This window comes from Podarcis bocagei, assembly GCF_964188305.1.
Source record: "Podarcis bocagei genome assembly, chromosome: 2".
NCBI lineage: Eukaryota > Metazoa > Chordata > Lepidosauria > Squamata > Lacertidae > Podarcis > Podarcis bocagei.
This window is the reverse complement of record NC_138126.1, coordinates 4,092,151-4,119,365: the sequence shown is the minus strand read 5'-3', so window position 1 is coordinate 4,119,365 and position 27,215 is coordinate 4,092,151. Positions and strand designations below refer to the sequence as shown.

Below are 27,215 nucleotides of genomic sequence, written 5' to 3'. Positions count from 1 at the left end.
GCAGATAGGGTCTCAGCCTACGTACCAGATGGAGCTGGTAAACAGCTGCCCTGGACACAGATTTGACCTGTGCCTCCATGGACAGCTGTGAGTCCAAAATGACTCCCAGGCTGCGCACCTGGTCCTTCAGGGGCACAGTTACCCCATTCAGGACCAGGGAATCCTCCACACCTGCCCGCCTCCTGTCCCCCAAAAACAGTACTTCTGTCTTGTCAGGATTCAACCTCAATCTGTTAGCCGCCATCCATCCTCCAACCGCCTCCAGACACTCACACAGGACCTTCACCGCCTTCACTGGTTCTGATTTAAAAGAGAGGTAGAGCTGGGTGTCATCCGCATACTGATGAACACCCAGCCCAAACCTCCTGATGATCTCTCCCAGCGGCTTCATATAGATGTTAAAAAGCATGGGGGAGAGGACAGAACCCTGAGGCACCCCACAAGTGAGGGCCCAAGGGTCTGAACACTCATCCCCAAATAAACATCCACAAATTCATTAGTAGAACATATGATAGATAATGTACAATGATATGTACAATTTTATAACATGCAGAGAATAATATGTACTGTATAAACAAATCAGAGAGGGGAGCTGAGGGAAGTCTCTGGAAGGGGGGAGAGGGAGGGAGTTATATTGATCTATAAACGTGATTAAAAGTGATTAATTTTGTTTATTTTTTTAAAAGCCACTGAGAGATCCAGCAGAACCAGGAAACAGCTTTTACCTCTATCCCTAGCTCGCCAGAGATAATCAACCAGCGCCACCAGGGTGGTCTCAGTCCATGGCAGGGCCTGAAACCCAATTGGGAAAATTTCAGTCTAAATGGTCCACATCCTCCAGATATGCCTGTATTTATTCTGCAACCAAACATACATTTAAATGGTTTTTCCCATGTGAGTTTGCTGATGTCTTCTAAGAGTTGTACTACTGCCGAAGCTTTTCCCACAATCCATGCATTTAAAAGGTTTCTCCCCTGTGTGAGTTTGTAGATGTGCATTAAGACTTGAACTCTGAACGAAGCATTTTCCACACTCAAAACATTTATATGGTTTCTCTCCTGTATGTGTACATTGATGCATTTTCAGCGATTCTCTATGACGGAAGCATGTTCCACACTCCATGCATCTAAATGGTTTTTCGCCTGTGTGAGTTCGTAGATGTATGGAAAGTTTTGCCCTTTCACGGAACGTCTTTCCACACTCTGTGCATTTAAATGGTTTTTCCCCTGTGTGAGTTAGTTTATGTCTTCTAAGCGTTCCACTCTCTCTGAAGCTCTTTCCACACTCTATGCATTTAAATGGTTTCTGCCCTGTGTGAGTTCGTTGATGGTTTTTAAGATGTCCGCTTTGACTGAAGCTCTTTCCACACTCCAGGCATTTAAAAGGTCTTGCGCCTGTGTGAGTTCGCTGGTGTATTCTAAGGGTTTCACTCTGACGAAAGCTCTTTCCACAATCCATACATCTGAATGGTTTGTCCCCGGTGTGATTTCGTTGGTGTACAGTAAGCTTTTCCCTATCCCTGAAGCTCTTTCCACACTCTGTGCATTTAAATGGTTTCTCCCCTGTGTGAGTTTGATGGTGTCTTCTAAGTGTTCCACTGTCTGTGAAGCTCTTTCCACACTCCATGCATTTAAATGGTTTCTCCCCTGTGTGAATCCTTTCATGGATTCTAAGTTTTCTGCTATCACTGAAGCTCTTTCCACACTCCAGACATTTAAATGGTTTCTCTCCTGTGTGAGTTCGCTGATGTTTTCTAAGGGCTCCGCTCCCACTGAAGTCTTTTTCACAATCCATGCCTTCAAATGGTGTCTCCACTGTTTCACTTCATTGACGTGAACTAAGCGTTTTCACTAACTGAATCACATTGTACATTCCACAATTTGAATGGTTTATTTGTGATTCCTAATGAAAGTACAGATTGTTCTGTCTTTTCTATCGCTTGCTTCTGAGTAGGGGGAATGGAAATCCTGTAAAGAAGAGAACAAAGGAATATAACACACATGAAGTGCCTTTGGTAACTTTTCTTATTTTAACATCTCATACATTCTTCCTTCTTCTATGTTACATTTTTTAAGGAAATGGAATAATGTCAGATTATAGTAGTAGTAGTAATAATAATAATATATTATTTATACCCATCCATCTGGCTGGGTTTCCCCAGCCACTCTGGGCGGCTTCCAACAAAATATTAAAATACAATAGTCTATTAAACATTAAAACCTTCCCTAAACAGGGTTGCCTTCAGGTGTCTTCTAAAAGTCTGGTAGTTGTTTTTCTTTTTGACATCTGGTGGGAGGGCGTTCCACAGGGTGGGTGCCACTACCGAGAAGGCCCACTGCCAGGTTCCCTGTAACTTGGCTTCTCACAGCGAGGAAACCACCAGAAGGCCCTCGATGCTGGACCTCAGTGTCCGGGCTGAACAATGGGCGTGGAGACGGTCCTTCAGGTATACTGGACTCAGGCCGTTTAGGGCTTTAAATGTCATCACCAACACTGTTTATTGTGCTCAGATCAGAAACATACTGGGAGCCAGTGAAGATCCTTTAGGACCTGTGTTGTATGATCTTGGCGGCCACACCCAGTCACCAGTCCACCTGCCACATTCTGGTATGTAGATTCTGAGTCACCCTCAACCACATAGAGCACATTGCAGTAGTCCAAGTGGGAGATAACCACGGCATGCACCACTCTGGGGAGACGGTCTGCAGGCAGGTAGGGTCTCAGCCTGCGCACCAGATAGAGCAGCTAGACAGCTGCCATGGACACAAATTTGACATGTGCTGCCATGGATAACTGTGAGTCTAAAATGACTGCCAGTTAACAAGCTAAAAGTGGGTCATTGTATCGATCTAGCAGGGCTTTTGATATGTTTTAACGTAGTGAAATGTCTCACTGCATACTCAAAGGGCTTACCTCTCACGTTTCTGTATTTTTCTTTTTCTAGCAAAACGTGCTTAGACTTGTGAATCAGAGTCTCTCCTGTGTGGAACACATAAAAGAGAAGTGCTGTTTATGTCATATGTGACTGTCAAAGTATTCAGAAACATTCATCTTTTGAAGCAAAAACAACAAAGTTCCTGGTAGTCCATTGGAGGCTAATAAACCTATAACGGCCTAAACATTTGTGGACAGCAGGCAAATGCAGCGGATTGCGGGCCAGGAAAGCTCACGCCATCATTAACCTGTGAGTTTCTTTGTGGGTTTTGCATAGTTGTTTTGGAATTCCCACCACAATATCAGTTCACCAAATGTTATGGACAAAATCCAGCATTGCTATAAACGATAATCCCACCCCCTCCCTTTCTCTCACACACAGTGTTTGTGGAATACTGCACTCTCACACACCTCGCCTGTAATACTGGCAATCCTTGGCCTGCATATGCACATGACTGTGTGTAAAGCCCCCAGTCACAGTCATTGTCTATCCTGATAATGGACCCCTTGTCCTTTTAAGCACCCCAGACTGGGAAGGTTGCATGTATTTACTGTCTTTGGGTGCTGATGGATTGTGTCTCAGCTTGTAAATCCCTCTGGCATCTCCTAAACCAAAAAAAGTTACAGAAAGGATGTCCATATGTAAATTATACACAAATCCTGAAAGAATTTCCATAGCACCTCCAGCCATGTTTTTTTGAGTAGCGGACCACATTATCACCGCCTATTAACCATACAGAGAGAACTGACACTTAAAACTGAAACACTGGGAGAAGCAGACGGGTGTTTTCTGGCCCTTGATGGCAGAGGATTCCAGAAGCAAAGACCCCCTCTGGACAGCCCTCCCTCCTTCCTCTCAGGAACTTCCTGCCTTTTCCTCTACTCTCCAGCTGGACCAAGGGCCCGCCTTGGTGTAACGCAGCAGCAGCAGCAGAGTCCCGCTTCTGGAGCCCCCAGCAGCAGCTGGCCTGGGGGTGGGGGAAGGAGAGTCCAGCTTCCGGGAAGGAGGGGAGGGTGGGGAATTGGACCCCCTCCCAATTTCAGGCACCCCTCTCCCCAAGGCAGATTTCTGGGCAGGAGGGAAAAGCCAAGTCAGCCCCTCCGGAGATTCCCCCGCCAGCGCCCAGGTGGGAGACCTCCCTTCCGAGGGGCAGCGTCTCTTTCTCCCTCTGCCCCCCTTTGCCAATGCTGGACGGGGCTTTCCTCCCCCCCCCGGGATGCTTCCCTCCTTCCCCAGGTTCCTCTGCCCCCTCCGTCCCCAGTCTCTCCTGCGCCCAGAGACCCCCTTGGCCCGGCTCACCCCTCGCCCTGCGCGCAGCATCTCTCTCCAGCGCACCGACCTCTCCATCCGGAGGAGCCTCCCAAGACGAGCAGGGAGGGGGGAGGAGGAGGTAAGAGACGGAAGTGGGGGAGGGAGGGGTCCCTTCCCAGGCCTCTCTAGGCATCTCGGCTCTCTCCCTTCCGTAACCCCTTCCATGGACTCTCCTTCTGTCCAGCAAGAGGCGCGCCTCGCCACACGTGCGCAGCCAGCAGCGCCCCGAGGGATTCCTGCCAGGGGGAAACGGGGACGCGTCCCGAGGGGCGCTTGGGTTGAAAGCCATTCTCATAGGGATGGCCTTGGTGGCCATCTCAATTCCATTCCCACAAAGGGGTGCCGGGCAGCTGAGCACAGATTGGCCAGCCAGATTGTGATAATGAGAATGATAATGATGATTTTATTTAAAAAAAATTTTCTTCCAGTAGCACCTTAAAGACCAACTAAGTTAGTTCTTGGTATGAGCTTTCGTGTGCATGCACACTTCTTCAGATACCTCTTCAGATACTTCAGATACTTCTTCAGATGATTTTATTGTTTGTATGCTGCCCACCTCAATGGGTTTCCCCAGCCACTCTGGACAGCTGCAAAAAAAGAAGCAAAAACTTCCCTAACTGGTTTGCCAATGGGTGCCAAAGAACTTCTTTTAGGACTGGTGTTATATGGTCTTGGCGGCCGCTCCCAGTCACCAGTCTAGTTGCCGCATTCTGGATTAGTTGCAGTTTCCGTGTCACCTTCAAAGGTAGCCCCACGTAGAGCGCATTGCAGTAGTCCAAGGATAACCAGAGCATGCACCACTGTGGCCGGACAGTCTGCGGGCAGTGAGGGTCTCAGCCAACATACCATGAGAAAATAAATGATTAAGTTATTTTTATTATTAAACCTTTAGAAGACATCTGAAGGCAGCCCTGCATAGGGATGCTTTTTAAGGTTTAATGTTTCATTATGTATTCATAAGAGGCTGGGTTGAAATAAATTGTTCTTGTCCTTGTTACACCTTTTAAGGAGAAAAAGAAACGTGTGTGATTCTTCAAAAGAGATGGTGCAATGCAGACCCTGCAGTTGTGGGTTCCTTACTTGGCAACTGGACTGCGTGCATCCAGGTCCCTGCTAATGGGTCCCAGAAGAGGTGCTTTTTGGGGGGCGGGGGGAGAAGTCCCTTTGTCCTTTTCTTCCCCCTCCTCCCTCTCAGCACCACCACCTTCCCACATGCAGCATCTTATTTTTGTCCTCCCTTGCCACCCACTTTTCCAGTTCCCCTTGTTGCAATTTATAGACGCGGGCAGAATGTCCACTGTCACCCCTCCTCTCCTTTCCAACGCTCCCCCTCCCCACTTCCAGGGGCTCCTTTTGTCCAATTGCCCAGGAAACATCTGATTTAGGGGGAACACTTCAGGTTTGTTTTGGAACACGGGGGCCCATAGGGCTACGAGTGGGAGAGCAGCCCCTGCCTTTGTTGCACAGCGGAGGAATATTTTTGTAGAAATTTCAGCTTTTCTTAACACAGGCAAAAAGGTACTGTTGGCAGTGTTTACATAAATACTTGCCAACTCTTTTTATAAATGCTGTGATTCAAGGACTGGGAAAATATAAGCATTTTCCCGTGACCTGCTTCCTAGAGGGAAGCAATGTTAAAAAGCATGGGGAGAGGATGGAGCCCTGAACCACCCCCTAAGTTGAGCACCCAGGGGTCCAAACGCTCATCCCCCCCCCACATCACTTTCTGGACATGTCCCAGGACTAAGGAGCGGAACCACTGCATAACCCTGCCCCTAACTCCCAATCCTTCGATACCGTCCACGAGGATATGTTAGTATTTACAATGTCATTTCTTTGGGAATGTATTTCACAAAGCAGAGGTAGCATTGGGGAAATGAGGTGGCACTTGTTTGGTTAATTCAGTTTGCTCTTTCTTGACTGCTGAGAGGGAGACGTGAGAGGTGTGGGGACTTTGTGCCCATGATGACTGGAGGAGTTTGGAAATAATACTCGTGGTTCAACTGTTGCCAACCTGACCAGTAAAGCTTTATTCTCAACAAGTTGGGTAAGGTATATATTTTTATCACAAATAGGTAACCGAATACTGTGGTCAACGGCATTAAAAACCACAGAGAGATACCGCAGAACCAGGAAACAGCTTTTACCTTTTTGCCTGCCAGACATAATCAACCAGTGCCAGTGTTACAGAAATTACATTAAAGTTAAATGTTACAAATATTATGCCTGAATGTATCCTTTCAACGTGACAGCTCAGGGAAGTTACCTAGCTTTAAAAAATAATATAAAATCAACTTCTTTGCCAGTTTCCTGCATTCCAAATCTATTTCCCTCTTCAAAGGGACTCCAGGAAGTTCCCAGAGGTGACAATTGCTGAGCTGATTGTTGGCCAAGGAAAGCCTAATCCCATCACCAAACTTGCCAAGAGGCCAGACATGCAAAGGAAGTTCTATTGTACTTTGGGCGTGGGACTTCAGAGGTGTTTGCCTGTGCTCATCTTATACCTGGGTCTTGCCCTGCCATGTCTGCTTATGCTAATCTTGTACCAAGGACTTGTCTGGACATGTTTGCCAAGGTTGAACTAGTGTAACCTCTGTCTACCCCTCCCCTTTTGTAACATGCCAGTGATGTAGCAATGATGCTGTACAAACTGTATTCTGGGATATGGTGGGAAAGTTCTAAAAGTCTTTGTCACCCCATCCTCGGGGTTCAAATTTGCACTTTGAACCTATTGCGCAATAAACTCTGGTCTACAGCTATTTGCTCCGGTTGGTGGCTGGACTCCTTCCTTTATTCCGCAGGGACCCGTGGGCTCTGCCCGACAAGGAGCTGGGTGACTGAGCAGCCTCACACCTAGACAGCGGCAAAAGTCTTGTTATCACAAAGATGGAAGAATGAGGAAATCCCAACGAAAGAACACTGGGAAGAAAAACTGATGAGATGTGCGGAATTTTTCCAAGCTGACATATCAACTGCGTGACAGGGACAGTTGTAATTTCAAGGAAGAATGGGAACTATTTACAAACTATTTAAAAAGACAACAAAAGGATTTGGACTCCTTGGCAGGTTTTGAATAAACATCCACAAATTCATTAGTAGAACATATGATAGATAATGTACAATGATATGTACAATTTTATAACATGCAGAGAATAATATGTACTGTATAAACAAATCAGAGAGGGGAGCTGAGGGAAGTCTCTGGAAGGGGGGAGAGGGAGGGAGTTATATTGATCTATAAACGTGATTAAAAGTGATTAATTTTGTTTATTTTTTTAAAAGCCACTGAGAGATCCAGCAGAACCAGGAAACAGCTTTTACCTCTATCCCTAGCTCGCCAGAGATAATCAACCAGCGCCACCAGGGTGGTCTCAGTCCATGGCAGGGCCTGAAACCCAATTGGGAAAATTTCAGTCTAAATGGTCCACATCCTCCAGATATGCCTGTATTTATTCTGCAACCAAACATACATTTAAATGGTTTTTCCCATGTGAGTTTGCTGATGTCTTCTAAGAGTTGTACTACTGCCGAAGCTTTTCCCACAATCCATGCATTTAAAAGGTTTCTCCCCTGTGTGAGTTTGTAGATGTGCATTAAGACTTGAACTCTGAACGAAGCATTTTCCACACTCAAAACATTTATATGGTTTCTCTCCTGTATGTGTACATTGATGCATTTTCAGCGATTCTCTATGACGGAAGCATGTTCCACACTCCATGCATCTAAATGGTTTTTCGCCTGTGTGAGTTCGTAGATGTATGGAAAGTTTTGCCCTTTCACGGAACGTCTTTCCACACTCTGTGCATTTAAATGGTTTTTCCCCTGTGTGAGTTAGTTTATGTCTTCTAAGCGTTCCACTCTCTCTGAAGCTCTTTCCACACTCTATGCATTTAAATGGTTTCTGCCCTGTGTGAGTTCGTTGATGGTTTTTAAGATGTCCGCTTTGACTGAAGCTCTTTCCACACTCCAGGCATTTAAAAGGTCTTGCGCCTGTGTGAGTTCGCTGGTGTATTCTAAGGGTTTCACTCTGACGAAAGCTCTTTCCACAATCCATACATCTGAATGGTTTGTCCCCGGTGTGATTTCGTTGGTGTACAGTAAGCTTTTCCCTATCCCTGAAGCTCTTTCCACACTCTGTGCATTTAAATGGTTTCTCCCCTGTGTGAGTTTGATGGTGTCTTCTAAGTGTTCCACTGTCTGTGAAGCTCTTTCCACACTCCATGCATTTAAATGGTTTCTCCCCTGTGTGAATCCTTTCATGGATTCTAAGTTTTCTGCTATCACTGAAGCTCTTTCCACACTCCAGACATTTAAATGGTTTCTCTCCTGTGTGAGTTCGCTGATGTTTTCTAAGGGCTCCGCTCCCACTGAAGTCTTTTTCACAATCCATGCCTTCAAATGGTGTCTCCACTGTTTCACTTCATTGACGTGAACTAAGCGTTTTCACTAACTGAATCACATTGTACATTCCACAATTTGAATGGTTTATTTGTGATTCCTAATGAAAGTACAGATTGTTCTGTCTTTTCTATCGCTTGCTTCTGAGTAGGGGGAATGGAAATCCTGTAAAGAAGAGAACAAAGGAATATAACACACATGAAGTGCCTTTGGTAACTTTTCTTATTTTAACATCTCATACATTCTTCCTTCTTCTATGTTACATTTTTTAAGGAAATGGAATAATGTCAGATTATAGTAGTAGTAGTAATAATAATAATAATAATAATAATAATAATAATATATTATTTATACCCATCCATCTGGCTGGGTTTCCCCAGCCACTCTGGGCGGCTTCCAACAAAATATTAAAATACAATAGTCTATTAAACATTAAAACCTTCCCTAAACAGGGTTGCCTTCAGGTGTCTTCTAAAAGTCTGGTAGTTGTTTTTCTTTTTGACATCTGGTGGGAGGGCGTTCCACAGGGTGGGTGCCACTACCGAGAAGGCCCACTGCCAGGTTCCCTGTAACTTGGCTTCTCACAGCGAGGAAACCACCAGAAGGCCCTCGATGCTGGACCTCAGTGTCCGGGCTGAACAATGGGCGTGGAGACGGTCCTTCAGGTATACTGGACTCAGGCCGTTTAGGGCTTTAAATGTCATCACCAACACTGTTTATTGTGCTCAGATCAGAAACATACTGGGAGCCAGTGAAGATCCTTTAGGACCTGTGTTGTATGATCTTGGCGGCCACACCCAGTCACCAGTCCACCTGCCACATTCTGGTATGTAGATTCTGAGTCACCCTCAACCACATAGAGCACATTGCAGTAGTCCAAGTGGGAGATAACCACGGCATGCACCACTCTGGGGAGACGGTCTGCAGGCAGGTAGGGTCTCAGCCTGCGCACCAGATAGAGCAGCTAGACAGCTGCCATGGACACAAATTTGACATGTGCTGCCATGGATAACTGTGAGTCTAAAATGACTGCCAGTTAACAAGCTAAAAGTGGGTCATTGTATCGATCTAGCAGGGCTTTTGATATGTTTTAACGTAGTGAAATGTCTCACTGCATACTCAAAGGGCTTACCTCTCACGTTTCTGTATTTTTCTTTTTCTAGCAAAACGTGCTTAGACTTGTGAATCAGAGTCTCTCCTGTGTGGAACACATAAAAGAGAAGTGCTGTTTATGTCATATGTGACTGTCAAAGTATTCAGAAACATTCATCTTTTGAAGCAAAACCAACAAAGTTCCTGGTAGTCCATTGGAGGCTAATAAACCTATAACGGCCTAAACATTTGTGGACAGCAGGCAAATGCAGCGGATTGCGGGCCAGGAAAGCTCACGCCATCATTAACCTGTGAGTTTCTTTGTGGGTTTTGCATAGTTGTTTTGGAATTCCCACCACAATATCAGTTCACCAAATGTTATGGACAAAATCCAGCATTGCTATAAACGATAATCCCACCCCCTCCCTTTCTCTCACACACAGTGTTTGTGGAATACTGCACTCTCACACACCTCGCCTGTAATACTGGCAATCCTTGGCCTGCATATGCACATGACTGTGTGTAAAGCCCCCAGTCACAGTCATTGTCTATCCTGATAATGGACCCCTTGTCCTTTTAAGCACCCCAGACTGGGAAGGTTGCATGTATTTACTGTCTTTGGGTGCTGATGGATTGTGTCTCAGCTTGTAAATCCCTCTGGCATCTCCTAAACCAAAAAAAGTTACAGAAAGGATGTCCATATGTAAATTATACACAAATCCTGAAAGAATTTCCATAGCACCTCCAGCCATGTTTTTTTGAGTAGCGGACCACATTATCACTGCCTATTAACCATACAGAGAGAACTGACACTTAAAACTGAAACACTGGGAGAGGCAGACGGGTGTTTTCTGGCCCTTGATGGCAGAGGATTCCAGAAGCAAAGACCCCCTCTGGACAGCCCTCCCTCCTTCCTCTCAGGAACTTCCTGCCCTTTCCTCTACTCTCCAGCTGGACCAAGGGCCCGCCTTGGTGTAACGCAGCAGCAGCAGCAGAGTCCCGCTTCTGGAGCCCCCAGCAGCAGCTGGCTGGCCTGGGGGGTGGGGGAAGGAGAGTCCAGCTTCCGGGAAGGAGGGGAGGGTGGGGAATTGGACACCCTCTCATTTTCAGGGATCCCTCTCTCCAAGGCAGATTTCTGGGCAGGAGGGAAAAGCCAAGGCAGCCCCTCCGGAGATTCCCCCGCCAGCGCCCAAGTGGGAGACCTCCCTTCCAAAGGGCAGCGTCTCTTTCTGTCTCTGCACCCCTTTGCCCACGCTGGACGGGGCTTTCCTCCCCCAGGGATGCTTCCCTCCCTCCCTCCCCAAGTTCCTCTGCCCCCTCCATCCCTAGTCTTTCCTGCGCCCAGAGACCCCCTTGGCACGGCTCACCCCTCGCCCTGCGCGCAGAATCCCTCTCGAGCGCACCGACCTCTCCATCCGGAGGAGCCTCCCAAGACGAGCAGGGAGGGGGGAGGAGGAGGTAAGAGACGGAAGTGGGGGAGGGAGGGGTCTCTTCCCAGGCCTCTCTAGGCATCTCGGCTCTCTCGCTTCCGTAACCCCTTCCATGGACTCTCTTTCTCTCCAGCCAAAAGAGGCGCGCCTCGCCACACGTGCGCAGCCAGCAGCTCCCCAAGGGATTCCTGCCAGGGGGAAACGGGGACGCGTCCCGAGGGGCGCTTGGGTTGAAAGCCATTCTCATAGGGATGGCCTTGGTGGCCATCTCAATTCCATTCCCACAAAGGGGTGCAGGGCAGCTGAGCACAGATTGGCCAGCCAGATTGATATAATGATAATGATGATTTTATTGTTTGTATGCTGCCCACCTCAATAGGTTTCCCCAGCCACTCTGGACAGCTGCAAAAAAAGAAGCAAAAACTTCCCTAACTGGTTTGCCAATGGGCAGTGGCGTAGCGTGGGTTGTCAGCACCTGGGGCAAGGCAAGTAATTTGCACCCCCTAACCCATGGAATTGCACCCCCTAACCCGTGGATTTGCGCCTCCTAACCCTAACCCCCAGATGTTGCGCCCGGTGCGGCCGGCCCCCCCTGCACCCCCCACGCTACTCCACTGCCAATGGGTGCCAATGAACTTCTTTTAGGACTGGTGTTATATGGTCTTGGCGGCCGCTCCCAGTCACCAGTCTAGTTGCCGCATTCTGGATTAGTTGCAGTTTCCGTGTCACCTTCAAAGGTAGCCCCACGTAGAGCCCATTGCAGTAGTCCAAGAATAAACAGAGCATGCATCACTCTGGCCGGACAGTCTGCGGGCAGTGAGTGTCTCAGCCAACATACCATGATAAAATAAATGATTAAGTTATTTTTATTATTAAACCTTTAGAAGACATCTGAAGGCAGCACTGCATAAGGATGCTTTTTAAGGTTTAATGTTTCATTATGTATTCATAAGAGGCTGGGTTGAAATAAAGTGTTCTTCTTGTTCTTGTTACACCTTTTAAGGAGAAAAAGAAACGTGTGTGATTCTTCAAATGAGATGGTGCAATGCAGACCCTGCAGTTGTGGGTTCCTTACTTGGCAACTGGACTGCGTGCATGCAGGCCCTGCTAATGGGTCCCATGAAAGGTGCTTTTGGGGGGGGGTGGAGAGGTCCCTTTGTCTTTTTCTCCCCCCCTCCTCCCTCTCACCACCACCTTCCCACATGCAGCATCTTCTTTTTGTCCTCCCTTGCCACACAATTCCCTTGCTCACTTTTCCAATTCCCCTTACTGCAATTTATAGACGCAGGCAGAATGTCCACTGTCACCCCTCCTCTCCTTTCCAAAGCTCCCCCTCCCCACTTCCAGGGGCTCCTTTTGTCCAATTGCCCAGGAAACATCTGATTTAGGGGGAACACTTCAGGTTTGTTTTGGAACACGGGGGCCCATAGAGCTACGAATTGGAGAGCAGCCCCTGCCTTTGTTGCACAGCGGAGGAATATTTTTGTAGAAATTTCAGCTTTTCTTAACACAGGCAAAAAGGTACTGTTGGCAGTGTTTACATAAATGCTTGCCAACTCTTTTTATAAATGCTGTGATTCAAGGACTGGGAAAATATAAGCATTTTCCCGTGACCTGCTTCCTAGGTAACCGAATACCGTGGTCAACGGCATTAAAAACCACGGAGAGATCCCGCAGAACCAGGAAACAGCTTTTACCTTTTTGCCCGCCAGACATAATCAACCAGCACCAATCATTCCAAATCTATTTTCCCCTTCAAAGGGACTCCAGGAAGTTCCCAGGTGTGACAATTGCTTAGCTGATTGTTGGCCAAGGAAAGCCTAATCCCATCACCAAACTTGCCAAGGAGCCAGACATGCAAAGGAAGTTCTATTGTACTTTGGGCGGTGGGACTTCAGAGGTGTTTGCCTATGCTAATCTTATACCTGAGTCTTGCCCTGCCATGTCTGCTTATGCTAATCTTGTACCAAGGACTTGTCATGTTTGCCAAGGTTGAACTAGTGTAACCTCTGTCTACCCCTCCCCTTTGGTGACATGTCAGTGATGTAGCAATGATGCTGTACGAACTGTATTCTGGGATATGGTGGGAAAGTTCTAAAAGTCTTTGCCACCCCATCCTCACAGTTCAAAATTCCTCTTTGAACCTATTGCGCAATAAATTTTGATCTACAGCCATTTGCTCCAATTGGTGGCTGGACTCCTTCCTTTATTCCGCAGGGACCCGTGGGCTCTGCCCGAGGAGCTGGGTGACTGAGCAGCCTCACACCTAGATTTTTCCGTAACAGCCAACAAGGCGGTCTCAGTCTGATGGCAGGGCCTGAAACCCAAGTGGAAGAAATGCAGTCCACATGGTCCATATCCTCCAGATGTGCCTGGATTTATTCTGCAACCAAACATACATTCAACTTGTTTTTCCCATGTGAGTTTGCTGATGTCTTCTAAGTGTTCCACTATTAATGAAGTTCTTTCCACAATCCATGCATTTAAAAGGTTTCTCCCTTGTGTGAGTTTGAAGATGTACATTAAGGCTTCCACTCTGAATGAAGCATTTTCCACACTCAAAACATTTATATGGTTTATCTCCTGTATGCGTATATTGATGCATTTTCATTGATTCTCTCTGACTGAAGCATTTTCCACACTCAAAACATTTATATGGTTTATTTCCTGTGTGAGTATATTGATGCATTTTCAGCGATTCTCTATGACGGAAGCATGTTCCACACTCCATGCATCTAAATGGTTTTTCCCCTGTGTGAGTTCGTAGATGTATGGAAAGTTTTGCCCTTTCACGGAAGGTCTTTCCACATGCCATACATTTAAATGATTTTTCCCCTGTGTGAATTCGCTCATGTCTTCTAAGGTTTCCTCTACAATTGAAGCTCTTTTCACACACTATGCATTTAAATGGCTTCTCTTCTGTGTGAGTTAGTTGATGGTTTGTAAGGTTTCCACTATCATTGAAGCACTTTCCACATTCTATGCATTTAAATGGTTTCTCCCCAGTGTGAATTCTCTGGTGTCTTTTAAAGTTTCCACTCTGACTGAAGGTCTTTCCGCACTCCATACAACTAAATGGTTTCTCACCAGTGTGAGTTCGATGATGTGCATTAAGGTGTTTACTCAAAAGGAAGCTCTTTCCACACTCTATACATTTATATGGTTTCTCCCCTGTGTGAGTTCCTTGATGTTTTGAAGGAATTCCACTCCCACGGAAGTCCTTTCCGCAATCCATGCCTTTAAATGGTGTCTCCACTGTTGCAGTTCATTGATGTGAACTCATTGTGCTCCCTGACTGAATCACATTGCACATTTCACATATTTAAATTCTATCTTTTTTATTCCTAATGAAATCTCTGATGGCCCCTCCGAATTCTGACTGCCTTCTCCGTCACCTGGTTGGGAGTTGGGGGAAAGGAAATCCTGTTAAAAGGGAACAAAGCAGTGGCACCTTCTCTTGTGTTAACATTTGTTTAACATTTCACACATGCTCCCTTCTCCTGTGTTCCATTTTTTTAAAAGGAAACCCAGCCCCCTGCAAGGCAGGAATCTTTTGCCCCACATGGGTCTCCAAGTCACTTCCCTGAGATTAAGAGTCTCATGCTTTACTGACTGAGCTGAGTTTAAAAGTTTTACTTCCAGGAACTTGATTTAAGTGTTACAGAAAGAGTAAACAATACATTGCCTCAGGTATGCAGGCCTCTTCTTACCCACTCCGGTCTCATTATAAGGCCCTGAGGTAGCATATATTTGCCAAAAACTAGATTTCCCCCTAAAAATTAATAATCAAAATTAATTCTGCCTAGGGTTTCCCCTGATGTTGCCGATTTGGCCAAATTCCCTCACGATGCCATTTTTACACCCCAAAACCAATGACATGTGAGGAATTTTCCTGATATATGGGAAGCCTAACTCTGCCCCTCTCTTTCCTGCTTGCTGCATCTTCCACAAGACCTGTAGGAATTTGTGTCTGCCTGCAAAACAACTTGACATTTTGAAATTCTATCCAAAGACCATGATTCAGGAAGGTGTGTGTGTGAGGGGGGGGGTCATTTGGACCCACCCCCTTTTTCAGGGATCCATCTCTCCACGGACTTGGAGCAGAGTCAAGATTCCTAGGCAGGAGGGAGAAGCCGAGGGAGACCCCTCCAGACAAGGGTGCCAACTTGAATAAAATATGGGGAGGCGTACTGAAAAATTTAAGGTCATATATATATATAATAAATGTTCATAAATGTACCAACCAAGCACGTACATAGATATGTGGAGCAAATGTCTGGAGCAGCACAGGAAGAAGAAGAAGAAGAGTTTGGATTTGATATCCCGCCTTTCACTCCCTTTAAGGAGTCTCAAAGCGGCTAACATTCTCCTTCCCCTTCCTCCCCCACAACAAACACTCTGTGAGGTGAGTGGGGCTGAGAGACTTCAGAGAAGCATGACTGGCCCAAGGTCACCCAGCAGCTGCAGGTGGAGGAGCAAAGACGCGAACCCGGTTTCCCAGATTACGTGACTACCGCTCTTAGCCACTACACCACACTGGAAGACCCACTTGAAACCATTTTGACTCCCAAACTGACCAAATGTTTTCTCTGCAAGGAGGGAGGGGGGTGAGGGAACCTTCCCATTGTCTCAAGAATGGGCTAATCACCATCTCAAAGGAATGGGCACACTACCAGGAAAGGCAATCAGATAAGGCATTATCAGATAACCTGGCAGACAGGAAAACAACAACATTCAAATTTCTGTTGTAGACCGCCTTTTCTGCTATGTATGTATGATGTTTCTGGGGGGTGGTCTTGAGCTCCAGGGCAGGGAATTTAAAATGTCTATATAGGGGCAGGCACACATTTGTTTTGGATCCTCCTCCCTGTGAGGGGGGCACCCTGTTGCAACAGCTTTAATAAAGATCAGGCTTACTAGCTGCTTTGCTTTTCAATATTCTCCTGTTGGCCTCTGTTATTTTTTCCTACCAATAGGGAACCTACGTAAGGACTCTATATGGGCTCTTGGGTACCCCATAAGGGAAGAAGGGCAGATTTTGTTTACGACAGGGGGCTACATAATTGATCACGACACAGCGTGCATACACCATTTGAATGGCAATGCCAATCAACTCGGGCGGGGGAGGGAGCAGCCCCCTCAAATATTTTATGGGGAGGGGGGAAGGGACCTCGGCTCCCCGACAGCGCACAAGGTGGATACGTCCCTCCGAAAGGCCACGTTTCCCGTTCTCTGTCTCCTTCCCCGCCCCCCCCCCCGGCCAATGCTCACTGGACTTCTCTTGTTCTCGCCCCGGGGATGCTTCCATGCCCCCCAGCCCCTCCCCAGCATCCTCTGCCAGGGACGCGGACTTATAAAAAATATTGGGGGTGCCCGGGAAAGCTCATGAATAATAAATAAGCTCATGAATATGCAAATAAAGTGGCGCCGCCTCCTCGTGAGCGAATAGGGGAGAGCGTGCTGCGCCTATTAATCAGCTCCGGAGCGGAAATTGGGTGGAGCTTTTGCTCGGGAGGGAGGGCAGGAGGCATGCAGCCCGACCCTGTGCATTTTGGGCTGGGGGAGGGGCGGCGGTGGCGCTCTGCTGGAGGGGCGCCGGAGATTATTGGGGGGCAGAGCCCCCCCAAACGAATTTTTGAGGGGCTCGGGCCCCCTCAGGCCCCATGGAGTCGGCGCCTATGTCCTCTGCCCTCCCTGAAGCTCTCCTGCGCCCAGAAACCTCCCTTGGCACATCTCACTCCTCGCCTTGCGCACCAAGTCTCTCCCGAGCGTGCCCACATCTCCATTCGCAGGAGCCTCGCAAGGAGGGGGGGAGTAGCAAGGGGGGGTCTCTATCCAGGCGTTCCTCGCGTCCTTTAACCCTTACGTGGACTCCCTCTCTCCGTCTCCGCAGCCCAAAGGGACCCCCCCCCAAGGCGCACCACGGATGCGCCTCGAAGCGCGCGCGGAGCCCGGAGCGCCCCGGGAGATTGCTGCTGGGGGGACACCGGCCGACGCGTCCGGAACCCGCAGAGGGACGCCGGGTTTGGGGTCCCGGTTCGACTTCCCTTTAGGGTGGTCGCAAGTAACTGCTCTCTCCCAACCCCTCCAGCAAAACAGGAATAAGTGAAATGTAGAAGGCTCACCTTCTTCCACCGCCGTTTTTTCAGGGGGGGGGTCTTTTCTGTCTGCCGCTGCCGGGGATCGAACCTGCGACCTTCTCACTAAATAAACGAGATTACATAGAGCTTTGCTTGCGGGGGATCAGGATTTCCGCTTGGGTCTATCGAGCTGCGCTTCCTAGAGAGGCAGGAAATTTGGGGGGGGGGTTCTGCAGGGGGAGGGGGGAGGGAAATGCCAACGTTGGAGGGGAGGGGGTGGGTCTCCGTGCAGAGCCCCAGAAGAGAAGCTGGCCGGTTGAAGGGGAGAAAGAGGTGCATCATATTTGGGCGTGGGAGGAGGGTGAAGGATTTGCTTTTCCTCCCCCTGAATCTACAAACAGGGCAGCTGGGAGGGGAGGGGAGGAAGGATTTGGGGAGGGGGATGAGAGGCAAGTAGGTTCCGTGGGGGGGATCCAGGCAATCCGGCTGCAAAATAGAGCCCTCCTCCCCCAACAGGGTTTGCATTACAAGATCCTCCTTGAAGCAGAGAGATCAAGGGGATAGGAGGGGGCGAGGTGGGGGGCTGCCTGAGACGAATCCGCCCTCATGCAACCTAACTGCAAATAGGTTTGCAGCCCCATCCTGTGCAAGCTTACTCAGAAGTCAGTCCTACTCCATTCAAAGGGGTTGCAGCCCCATTCCACCTAGTGATGCTCTGCTGAACAGCCTGCATCTCCCCTCTCACCACGGGAGGGCAAGTGGGGGAGGGAGTCTGCTTTGGTGCAGGGGAAACAGCTGGAGAACAGAGACAATCCTTTTGATTCCGAGAGCGGGAGCAGATCTTGAAGTATGTGGGGGGGTGGGTGTGAGAGAGAGGACAATGTCAAGGGAAATCGGCCTCTGGAGCTTCCTTAGTAAGAAAGAAGCTGATGTGAGAAGGAGGCAAAAGGAAACAATAATTTGCCTATTGAGAAGGGTAAGCGAATTCCAGATAATGTCTACCTTTGCTTAATATTTGTTCCCTGTCAAAGGTATGCCACAGGGAGGTTAGGCTGGCCTCAACCAGAGCCAGGGCTTTTTCGGCTGTGGCCCCAATCAGGTGGAACGCTCTGTCACAAGAGGCTAGGGCCTTGCAGGATTGACATCTTTCCGCAGGGCCTGCAAGACAGAGCTGCTCCACCAGGCTTTTGGCCAAGGCACAGTCTCACCCCCTCCTTCGGTAATCCTCACAGAACTCTTGCCCAATGGTTGCCATTAATTTGACTTTGAATTGATATTAAAATGAATTGATTTTGGAATGTTGTGTTACTTTTATTGTTGTTAGCCGCTCTGAGCCCGGCTTCGGTTGGGGAGGGCGGGATATAAATAAATAAATTATTATTATTATTATTATTATTATTATTATTATTATTATTATTATTTGTCTCCCACCCTAAATAAATCTGTCTTTCTCCATTGCTCACATCAAAGACCTGCTCCCTGCTTTGAAGTGCATCTTGGCAACAGGTGAGGGAGTCCCAGAAGTGGAAGCGCAATGGCCTCAGAGGCACCATCATTTGCACTGTCTCTTCTCAGAGGTGGAGTGGAAAGAGGAGCCAGGCAGCTTCCTCAGGTAGGGAAAGAGCAACGGGAGCAGGGAGGAGGGAAGAGGCACAGATGGGACCACCCAGCCTCCCTCTGTGTTGAGTGGGGATGATGGGGATCTAAGAGCAGGTCTGTCTTCTTCCTCTTCTTCTTCCAGGCCCTCTTGACCTTTGAGGAGGTGGCTGTCTTTTTCACGGAGGAGGAGTGGGCTCTGCTGGATCCAGGCCAACGAGCTCTGCACAAGGAAGTCATGGAGGAGAATTATGAGCTGGTGGCCTCTCTAGGTAAGGGCAGATTTTTATTCCTCTTGGCTGTTAGACGTTGGAGGTGTGAATCTGCTGTTTGAGCCCTTCATTCATGCCATGTAGGAACAAGCAGTAACCATCGAAAGACCTCTTCTCAAAGCAGTTGTCTTCTATTATTTTTAAGCCACCCAAGTTTGTGGCCATCACTGCCCCCTGTGGGAAAGTTCCCTAGTTTAACTATTCACTCTGTTTGGAAGGACCTACAGTGGTACCTCGCAAGACGAATGCCTCGCAAGACAAAAAACTCGCTAGACGAAAGGTTTTTCCGTTTTCGATTTGCCTCGCAAGACGAAATTTCCCTATGGGCTTGTTTCGCAAGACGAAAACGTCTCGCGGCTTTGTTTCCTTTGTCTAAAAACAAAGACATGTTTTGTTTATAAAGTTAATTTATTTTCCCTTCAATTTTTGAACTGCTCTTTACAGTATGTGTGACTTTAAAGAGCAGTTAATAAACTGTTGTTGTACCAAATTTGGCTTTGTTTCGACTTTTTTTGACCATAGGAACGCATTAATTGATTTTCAATGCATTCCTATGGGATTTCGTGCTTCGCAAGACGAAAAAATCGCTAGACGACAAAAATTGCGGAACGAATTAATTTCGTCTTGCGGGGCACCACTGTACTTTTATCTGTCCTCAACCTTCCAACATTCTGTCATGTGACAAAGACACTTGAGGGCAGAAGCAGCAAAGCAGCCTGGGAAGTGCTGGGACTGCACAGTCATTTTGGGCCTACTAAAGTTATTCAGGCCTAACTGCTAACTGCTGAGTCACTCTGACATGTGACTCATTCTCCTTATAAGTAGCAGCCATTTTCTCTCTGTGTAAGATTTCAGTCAGAGTCAGTCTCCCTCAGTTATGAGCAGAGTCAGTCTGTAATCTCAGTTGTTGTGGGAATTTATGTATAGGTTTTTTTGGGGGGGTGTTGCCCCTCCAGCAGATATCATACACATGCAGCCCACTACCAAAATCAGCACAATCACTTTTGTGATTTGTCCCCACAAAACACTTCGTCACAGTTTCTTCCTGACTATTCAAAGGGCCTTTGCTGCACGATACCAAATGTAAGAATTCACTGATCAATGCATCTATGTACTGGCTGATTGGGAAAACTTCAGAAATTCCTATAGACGTGTGAGCTCAGCTACTCAGCAGCCCCTCTGCCTGAGTGATAATTTCTGGCATCCTGACACCTGAGTGCCAGACAGGTAGCCATTCCAGAAATAACAAACCCATATGAAGACAAAAGGGTGTGATGAACTTGGCTGGGAAACAGGGAAATGCAAATATCTCTTTTGTTCCACTTGATGGGTGTTTGGTGGAGGGCAAGGGGAACCATGGGGCAGGGTCCAGGATGCTCAGATTACTGCCACCAGACCTCCCCTTTCATGATGTAACCGTGATGTAGTTTGGAGGGGGTGTAACATGGGGATTAAAGGTAAAGGGAGCCCTGACCATTAGGTCCACTCGTGACCGACTCTGGGGTTGCAGCGCTCATCTCACTTTATTGGCCGAGGGAGCCGGCGTACAGCTTCCGGGTCATGTGGCCAGCATGACTAAGCCGCTTCTGGCAAACCAGAGCAGCACATGGAAACGCTGTTTACCTTCCTGCAGGAGCGGTACCTATTTATCTACTTGCACTTTGACGTGCTTTGGAACTGCTAGGTTGGCAGGAGCAGGGACCGAGCAACGGGAGCTCACCCTGTCGTGGGGATTCGAACCGCCAACCTTCTGATCAGCAAGTCCTAGGCTCTGTGGTTTAACCCACAGCGCCACCCGCGTCCCTTACATGGGGATTAGCATCTTATAAAAGTTGGGGTCTTCTTTTGTTCGGGGCTTCCATCTTGTTCCACCTTGTGGCAGGTGGGAGTCCTGTCCCGACAGTCTTCAATCAAGACCAATCCTACTGGCTGCTGTTTTGCTCTGGTATTCCTGGCTGGTGTCCTGGTTTTTTGTCCAAGGGAGCCCTCAGATTTCTCCGTTAATACGGTCAAACTGTTTGGAACCATGTTGATTATGAAGAAGTTTATTTTAACTCAGTAAAGCTCTTACTCTTTCACTTAAAAACTCTGCATTATTAATTTACGCTGCGCGTCACATTCAGCATAAAGGAGTTGCTGCATCCCCTTCATCGTTTTCGTTGTCCATTTCCAAACCTCCTCCAACTTTATACTTATTCGTTCTGAGGTAAGGGGGCCAAAACTGCGCACAGTATTCCAAATCAAAATATTAAAATGCTACAAAGCCAGTTTGCAATGTTAATAAATCAAGAAGTGGAATGGAAAGAATGGAACAGAAAAATTTCGAACGTGCTAATAAATCAGGAAAACGGTTGGCTTGGCAGATTAAAAAAAGAAAAGCGCAAAATACAATAAATAAAATTACAGTGGAAGGAAAATAAATAGAAAATCCGAAAGAAATCAGGAAAAGATTTGTGAATTTTTATAGACAGCAGATTTTTTCAGCAGGGGGCCGGTCCACTGCCCCTCAGACCTTGCGGGGGGCCGGACTATACTTTGTGGGGAAATGAACAAATTCCCATGTGCCACAAATAACCCAGAGATGCATTTTAAATAAAAGGACACATTCTACTCATGTAAAAACATACTGATTCCCGGACCGTCCATGGGCCGGATTTAGAAGGCGATTGGGCTGGATCCGGCCCCCGGGCCTTAGTTTGCCCACCCATGGCTTAGAATCATAAGAGTTGGAAGGGACCCCACAGGTCATCTAGTCCAGGGACAGATGTTAAATTAACCAGCCTGTCACTTCCATTCCCTTTTTCTAAAAAATAAAATGAAAAATTATTCCATTGGCTACTTTCCAATCCTCAGATATGTCCAAGGGACAAATTACATACCGAATATAAGCTGCACCCGCAAATAAGCCGCACGTTTAAAATTCATGGGGTGGGGGAGATAAAAAGACAATACCTGAATATAAGTCGCTCCCTTAAAATTCAGCAGGCCCTCACACACGTTCCGTTTTACTGTATGTCTGTTTCAGGTGCATTATCGCAAAAGCCATTTTTTGTAAGATTTCAAATTTAAGCCGCACTTTAACTTTTCACTGTCGGAGTTGGGGGGGGGGGAGTGCGGCTTATATTCGGGCCAATATAAGCTCCTGAAAAAGGCTAACTACAGTGGTACCTCTAGTCATAGCTGTCAAGTGTCCCTTATTTAAAGGGACAGTCCCTTATTCCAGTGCCATGTCCCGCTGCTGCCCCTTATTGATGGATGTCCCTTAAATGTCCCTTAAATGATGTCCCTTAAATTTCAAAGGAAGCAGCTCCTCTCCCTCCCTCCCTGCTGGCCAGGGAGGAGGGAGGCTCCAACTGTGTTGCTTGGCTGCGTTGCTCACCCAATAAGGAGTCTGAGAACGACTGGGGGGGTGGAGCTTGCATGCCTTGTGTGTGGCTAGTTAATGCAAGCTGAGGGGTTTTTTGAATGCTGGACGCCATTTTGTTGCACGTGCTGCTGCAAACTTTGCAGTGCAAAGCCAGGCTGGGGAGCCATCTTAAGTTGAGGCTGCATAGGCCTTGTGGTGCATGTGATTCAGATTCTATTCAGTTGAACCTCTGGTTACAAAGTTGGTTGGACAGTGTTCTCGAAGCTACCAGCTTGAGTTTGACCAGACTGCAGGAGGACAGGAAGACTGGAGTGCCTGGAACAGGTGAGGCTGCAGGTCCCTTATTTTCAAGGCTGCTGGTCCCTTATTTTCAAGGCTGCTGGTCCCTTATTTTCAAATCTGTAAGTTGACAGCTATGCCTCTAGTTATGAACTTAATTCGTTCCAGAGGTCCGTTCTTAACCTGAAACTGTTCTTAACTAGAGGCGTGCTTTCGCTAATGGGGCCTCTTGCTGCCGCTGTACCGCCAGCACACGATTTCCGTTCTTATCCTGGGGCAAATTTCTCAACTTGAGGTAACTCTTCCAGGTTAGTGGAGTTTGTAACCTGAAGCATTTGTAACCTGAGGCGTTTGTAACTCAAGGTACCACTGTAGTTTTTTTGTTTTTTTTTCAACACACTTTTAAGAGTACAGTCAAACTTTGGCTTACAGACGCTTCAGGTTGTGCGTTTTCGGGTTACGGACGCGCCAAAACCAGGAAGTACCGGAAAGGGTTACTTCTGGGTTTTGGCACTCACTCATGCGCTAAATCACACTTTGCGCATGCGCAGAAGCGCCAAATCGCAACCCGCGTTGTGAGCAGACGGGTTGCGAACACTGTGGGTTGTGAACGTGCCTCCCTCATGGATCACCTGTTTCCCTGGAGTTTCTTACTTTAGTTTAGCATGGGTCAGTGACAAATTTTCAAGTGATGTATCTGGTCTGGATATGTGATCCCTTTTCATTGGATCACTGAAATGTAGAGTTGGAAGGGACCCCAAAGGTCATCTAACCCAACCCCCTGCAATGCAAGAATCTCAACTCAAGCATCCATGACAGATGGCCACTCAACCTCTGCTTAAGAACATGCAAGGAAAGAGAGTCCATAACCTCCAGAGAGAGACTGTTCCATTGTCGAACAGCTCTTACCATCAGAAAGCTCTTCCTGATGTTTAGTCGGAATGATATTATTATTATTTTGTATCTTGGATTTGAGGTCACAGGTATATGCATTGATTTGAAATGGCTTTATATTTTGTGGCCCAAAGTAACTAATATTGTCTCTTTCCCTGAAAGAATCAGACTTCAACTCCTGTTGGGAAGAAAGACAAGATCCATTTCTCCAGAATCCCAAAGAAGGGGAGATATTAGCAGGTAGGTGCTTACTTGGGACTGTAGGATATTCAGAAGCTAACTTCAGATGTAGCTGAGGAGGGAGAGAAGTAGGGAGACATGCTTGAAAATGGTAAAATCAGAGAAGCTGAGAACTGGGCCTGACCTACAATGAGAGTCTCTGCTTTACCTTGCAATTTGAATGGCATTTTCTTTTTCTGCCTCAAAACAGGTAATGGGCAGAAGAGTGAGAAATATGATGAGCCATCCATGGTGTCTGTAGAAAACATGGAGCATGAAGCACAGAAAGAGACCTTTGTAAATCAACAATCAACCGAAAAGTATGTAGGAAATACGTGGGAGAACTGGAAAAATAACTCCCTTACTACTCAGGATATTGGTGTCCATGTATCCCTGAATCCACAGGAAGAATGCACAGGAAGTAGCAGTGTAGAGTGTGGAAAGAGCTTCAGTCAGAGTGGAAGCGTTAGTTTACATCAAGAAACCCAAACAGGGGAGAAAATGTTTAAATGCACGGAGTGTGGAAAAAGCTTAAGCAGTGCTGGTAACCTTGTCAAGCATAAAAAAACCCACACAGGGGAGAAACCGTTCAAATGCATGGAGTGTGGAAAGAGTTTCAGCCAGAGCGGAAACCTTATTGCACATCAAAGAACCCACACAGGGGAGAAACCATTTAAATGTATGGTGTGTGGAAAGTGTTTCAGTCTTAATCACCATCTTACGTTACATCAAAGAACCCATACTGGGGAGAAAACACATACATCCACGGAGTGTGGAAAGAGCTTCTGTTCGAGTAGTGTCCTTATTGTGCATCAAAGAACCCACACCGGGGGAAATCGATTTAAACCTATGTTGTGTGAAAAGAGTTTCAGTCTCAATCACCATCTTACTTTACATCAGAGATCCCACACTGGGGAGAAACTGCATAAATGCATAGAGTGTGGGAAGAGCTTCAGTCATAGGAGTAACCTTAGTTTACATGAAAGAACCCACACTGGGGAGAAACCATTTGAATGTATGGTATGTGGAAAGAGCTTCAGCCAGAGTGGAAACCTTACTGCCCATCAAAGAACCCACACAGCAGAGAAACCATTTCAATGTATGGTGTGTGGGAAGAGTTTCACTTTTAGTCACTCTCTTACTTTACATCAAAGAACCCACACCGGGGAGAAACCGTTTGAATGCATGGAGTGTGGAAAGAGCTTTAATTGTAGGAGTGCACTTACTGTACATCAAAGAACACACACTGGGGAGAAACCGTATGAATGCATGGAGTGTGGAAAGACCTTTCGTCGTAGGAGTAACCTTACTTTCCATCAAAGAGCCCACACCGGGGAGAAACCATTCAAATGTATGGAGTGTGGAAAGAGCTTCAGACATAGCGGAAGCCTTACTGCACATCAAAGGACCCACACTGGGGAGAAACCATTTCAATGTATGGAGTGTGGAAAGAGTTTTAGTCTCAATTATTATCTTACTTTACATCAAAGAACTCACACTGAGGAGAAACCATTTTTATGCATGAAGTGTGGAAAGAGCTTCACTTGTAGGAGTGTGCTTACTGTACATCAGAGAACCCACACTGGGGAGAAACCGTTTGAATGCATGGAGTGTGGAAAGGGCTTCACTTGTAGGAGTGGACTGACTGTGCATCAAAGAGCCCACACAGGGGAAAAACCATTTCAATGCCTCGAGTGTGGAAAGAGCTTCCGTCGTCAGAATAACCTTACTTTACATCAAAGAACCCATACTGGGGAGAAACCATTTAAATGTATGGAGTGTGGAAAGAGCTTCAGCCAGAGTGGAAACCTTGCTACACATCAAAGAACCCACATAGCAGAGAATGGAGCATGAGAAGAGCTGCAATGTACTATGATGTAAGGTTTTGTTCCTGCTTGGTGAGAAAAAACCATCAACAGTGAAGCCTAATGGAACCGAACTGCCAAAAGTACAATGTATGGTAGCTATGTTTCATCTTAGAGTTATGCAAAGTAATCAATACACATTCATAGCCGCCATAATTGATTATAAGGGGGAAAGAATAAATTCCTAGCACTGCTATGTTAAGTGCCTGAGGCAGTATCCTCACTCTGCCTAATGTTTGGGCTGGCCCTGTTTGAAATTTGGAATGGGGCACAGATTTGGTGTAAATCCAAGTGGTGGAAAAGGAGATAAGACAAAGCGTAGCTCCTTGGTCAGAGGTGTGGCTAAAGACACTGTTCTACAAGCAGCGACCGATTGACTTGCACTTGATATGAGCATTGTGCATCATGACAAGCCGGAAGGGGGCAGATTGGGGAGGGGGCAGGCTTATGAGTGCTTCACCATCATACGCCAATTGCAGATGGCTTGTATTTGGGGTCTTCTGGTGGCTTAGGATGTCTACTTGGGAAATGTGATATATTTGACTTTGACTCTACATGTTGAAAAAGAGCCACAGGCCACTCCCTCCAAAGAGAAGGGGGGGCAGGACCTTAAAACCTGAGCTGCCCTAGCAGCTTTAATCCCACCCCTTTTCATGACTGGGTTCACAGTGCATCTTTCATACCAGCGAGAGACTGGCCATTTGCTGTGTTGCGCATTAGTACACTAGAAATACTATACTGCTTGTGAATAGGCTATGCTTAGTCCAGGTAAAGAGCTACAGCAGTCTGCTTTGTTTTGTAATCTTTAACCTGGGGTGGTGGTGTTTTTTTGTTTTGTTTTTTCGCTTTTGGGCCTCCTACCTTTTATTCTAAATAAAGTTTCACAATCTGACCAGCTCTTCAGACTGTCCTGTAACTGGGGCTATTTTGAGTACCAGTCTATTCAGAAGCATATCAAATATCAACATAAAGGATGTTTAGATTAAAACTGCTGCAGTGGTAGCCTAATAATATTTATTTATTTATACATACATACATACATACATACCCCGCCCATCTGCCCGGGTTTCCCCAGCCACTCTGGGTGGCTTCCAACAGAATATTAAAATACAATACAGTGGTACCTCGGGTTACATATGCTTCAGGTTACAAACGCTTCAGGTTACAGACTCCGCTAACCCAGAAATAGTGCTTCAGGTTAAGAACTTTGCTTCAGGATGAGAACAGAAATCGTGCTCCGGCGGCATGGCAGCAGCTGGAGGCCCCATTAGCTAAAGTGGTGCTTTAGGTTAAGAACAGTTTCAGGTTAAGAACGGACCTCCAGAATGAATTAAGTACTTCACCTGAGATACCACTGTAGTCTATTAAACATTAAAAGCTTCCCTAAACAGGGCTGCCTTCAGATGTCTTCTAAAAGTCAGATAGTTGCTTATTTCCTTGACATCTGGTGGGAGGGCGTTTCGCAGGGCGGGTGCCA

The 27,215-nt window shown here is 46.9% G+C and overlaps 3 protein-coding genes across 8 annotated transcripts in view; 1 reads left to right on the top strand and 2 right to left on the bottom strand.

The window, feature by feature from the left end:
* The window catches only part of LOC308581006 (uncharacterized protein), a 32,003-nt gene extending 14,688 nt beyond the window's left edge, over positions 1-17,315 (bottom strand). Inside the window, exons 1-3 of one of the 5 annotated variants that reach the window (XM_081183427.1) lie at positions 11,144-11,223; positions 9,777-9,842; positions 7,494-8,809 (exon numbers count right to left, since the gene is read on the bottom strand). In XM_081183427.1, the coding sequence (XP_081039553.1) occupies positions 7,719-8,636 (918 nt within the window). In that variant the 5' untranslated portion in view covers positions 8,637-8,809; positions 9,777-9,842; positions 11,144-11,223 and the 3' untranslated portion in view covers positions 7,494-7,718. Of the gene's footprint in view, positions 1-7,493; positions 8,810-9,776; positions 9,843-11,103; positions 11,224-17,291 lie in introns of those variants that run through there. The other 4 variants (XM_081183426.1, XM_081183428.1, XM_081183424.1 and 1 more) reach the window with 4 other exon arrangements.
* On the bottom strand, positions 652-4,343 carry LOC308581051 (uncharacterized protein). 2 transcript variants are annotated; one of them, XM_081183495.1, is made up of 3 exons: positions 4,275-4,343; positions 2,914-2,979; positions 652-1,967 (listed from the first exon to the last, which is right to left on the bottom strand). In XM_081183495.1, exon 3 carries the CDS (start codon positions 1,792-1,794, stop codon positions 877-879), a length of 918 nt encoding a protein of 305 aa, XP_081039621.1. In that variant the 5' UTR covers positions 1,795-1,967; positions 2,914-2,979; positions 4,275-4,343; the 3' UTR covers positions 652-876. The 2 variants fall into 2 exon arrangements, with proteins under 2 accessions (XP_081039621.1, XP_081039622.1); XM_081183496.1 differs by having other exon boundaries at positions 4,235-4,314.
* Positions 17,316-17,518: 203 nt separating the features above from the next.
* On the top strand, positions 17,519-26,092 carry LOC308580583 (uncharacterized protein). Its single transcript, XM_081182441.1, has 5 exons — positions 17,519-17,579; positions 18,717-18,858; positions 18,988-19,114; positions 23,817-23,894; positions 24,085-26,092. The coding sequence occupies exons 2-5, from the start codon at positions 18,781-18,783 to the stop codon at positions 25,725-25,727; spliced, it is 1,926 nt and encodes a 641-aa protein (XP_081038567.1). The 5' UTR covers positions 17,519-17,579; positions 18,717-18,780; the 3' UTR covers positions 25,728-26,092.
* Positions 26,093-27,215: the final 1,123 nt, after the last annotated feature.

Coding starts and splice junctions, on each gene's coding strand:
- LOC308581051 (XM_081183495.1), bottom strand. CDS start 1,794: ATGGATTGTGAAAAAGACTTCAGTGGGAGCGGAGCCCTTAGAAAACAT.
- LOC308580583 (XM_081182441.1), top strand. CDS start 18,781: ATGGCCTCAGAGGCACCATCATTTGCACTGTCTCTTCTCAGAGGTGGA. Junction 18,859..18,987: donor GAGCCAGGCAGCTTCCTCAG/GTAGGGAAAGAG, acceptor TTCTTCTTCCAG/GCCCTCTTGACCTTTGAGGA. Junction 19,115..23,816: donor TGAGCTGGTGGCCTCTCTAG/GTAAGGGCAGAT, acceptor TTTCCCTGAAAG/AATCAGACTTCAACTCCTGT.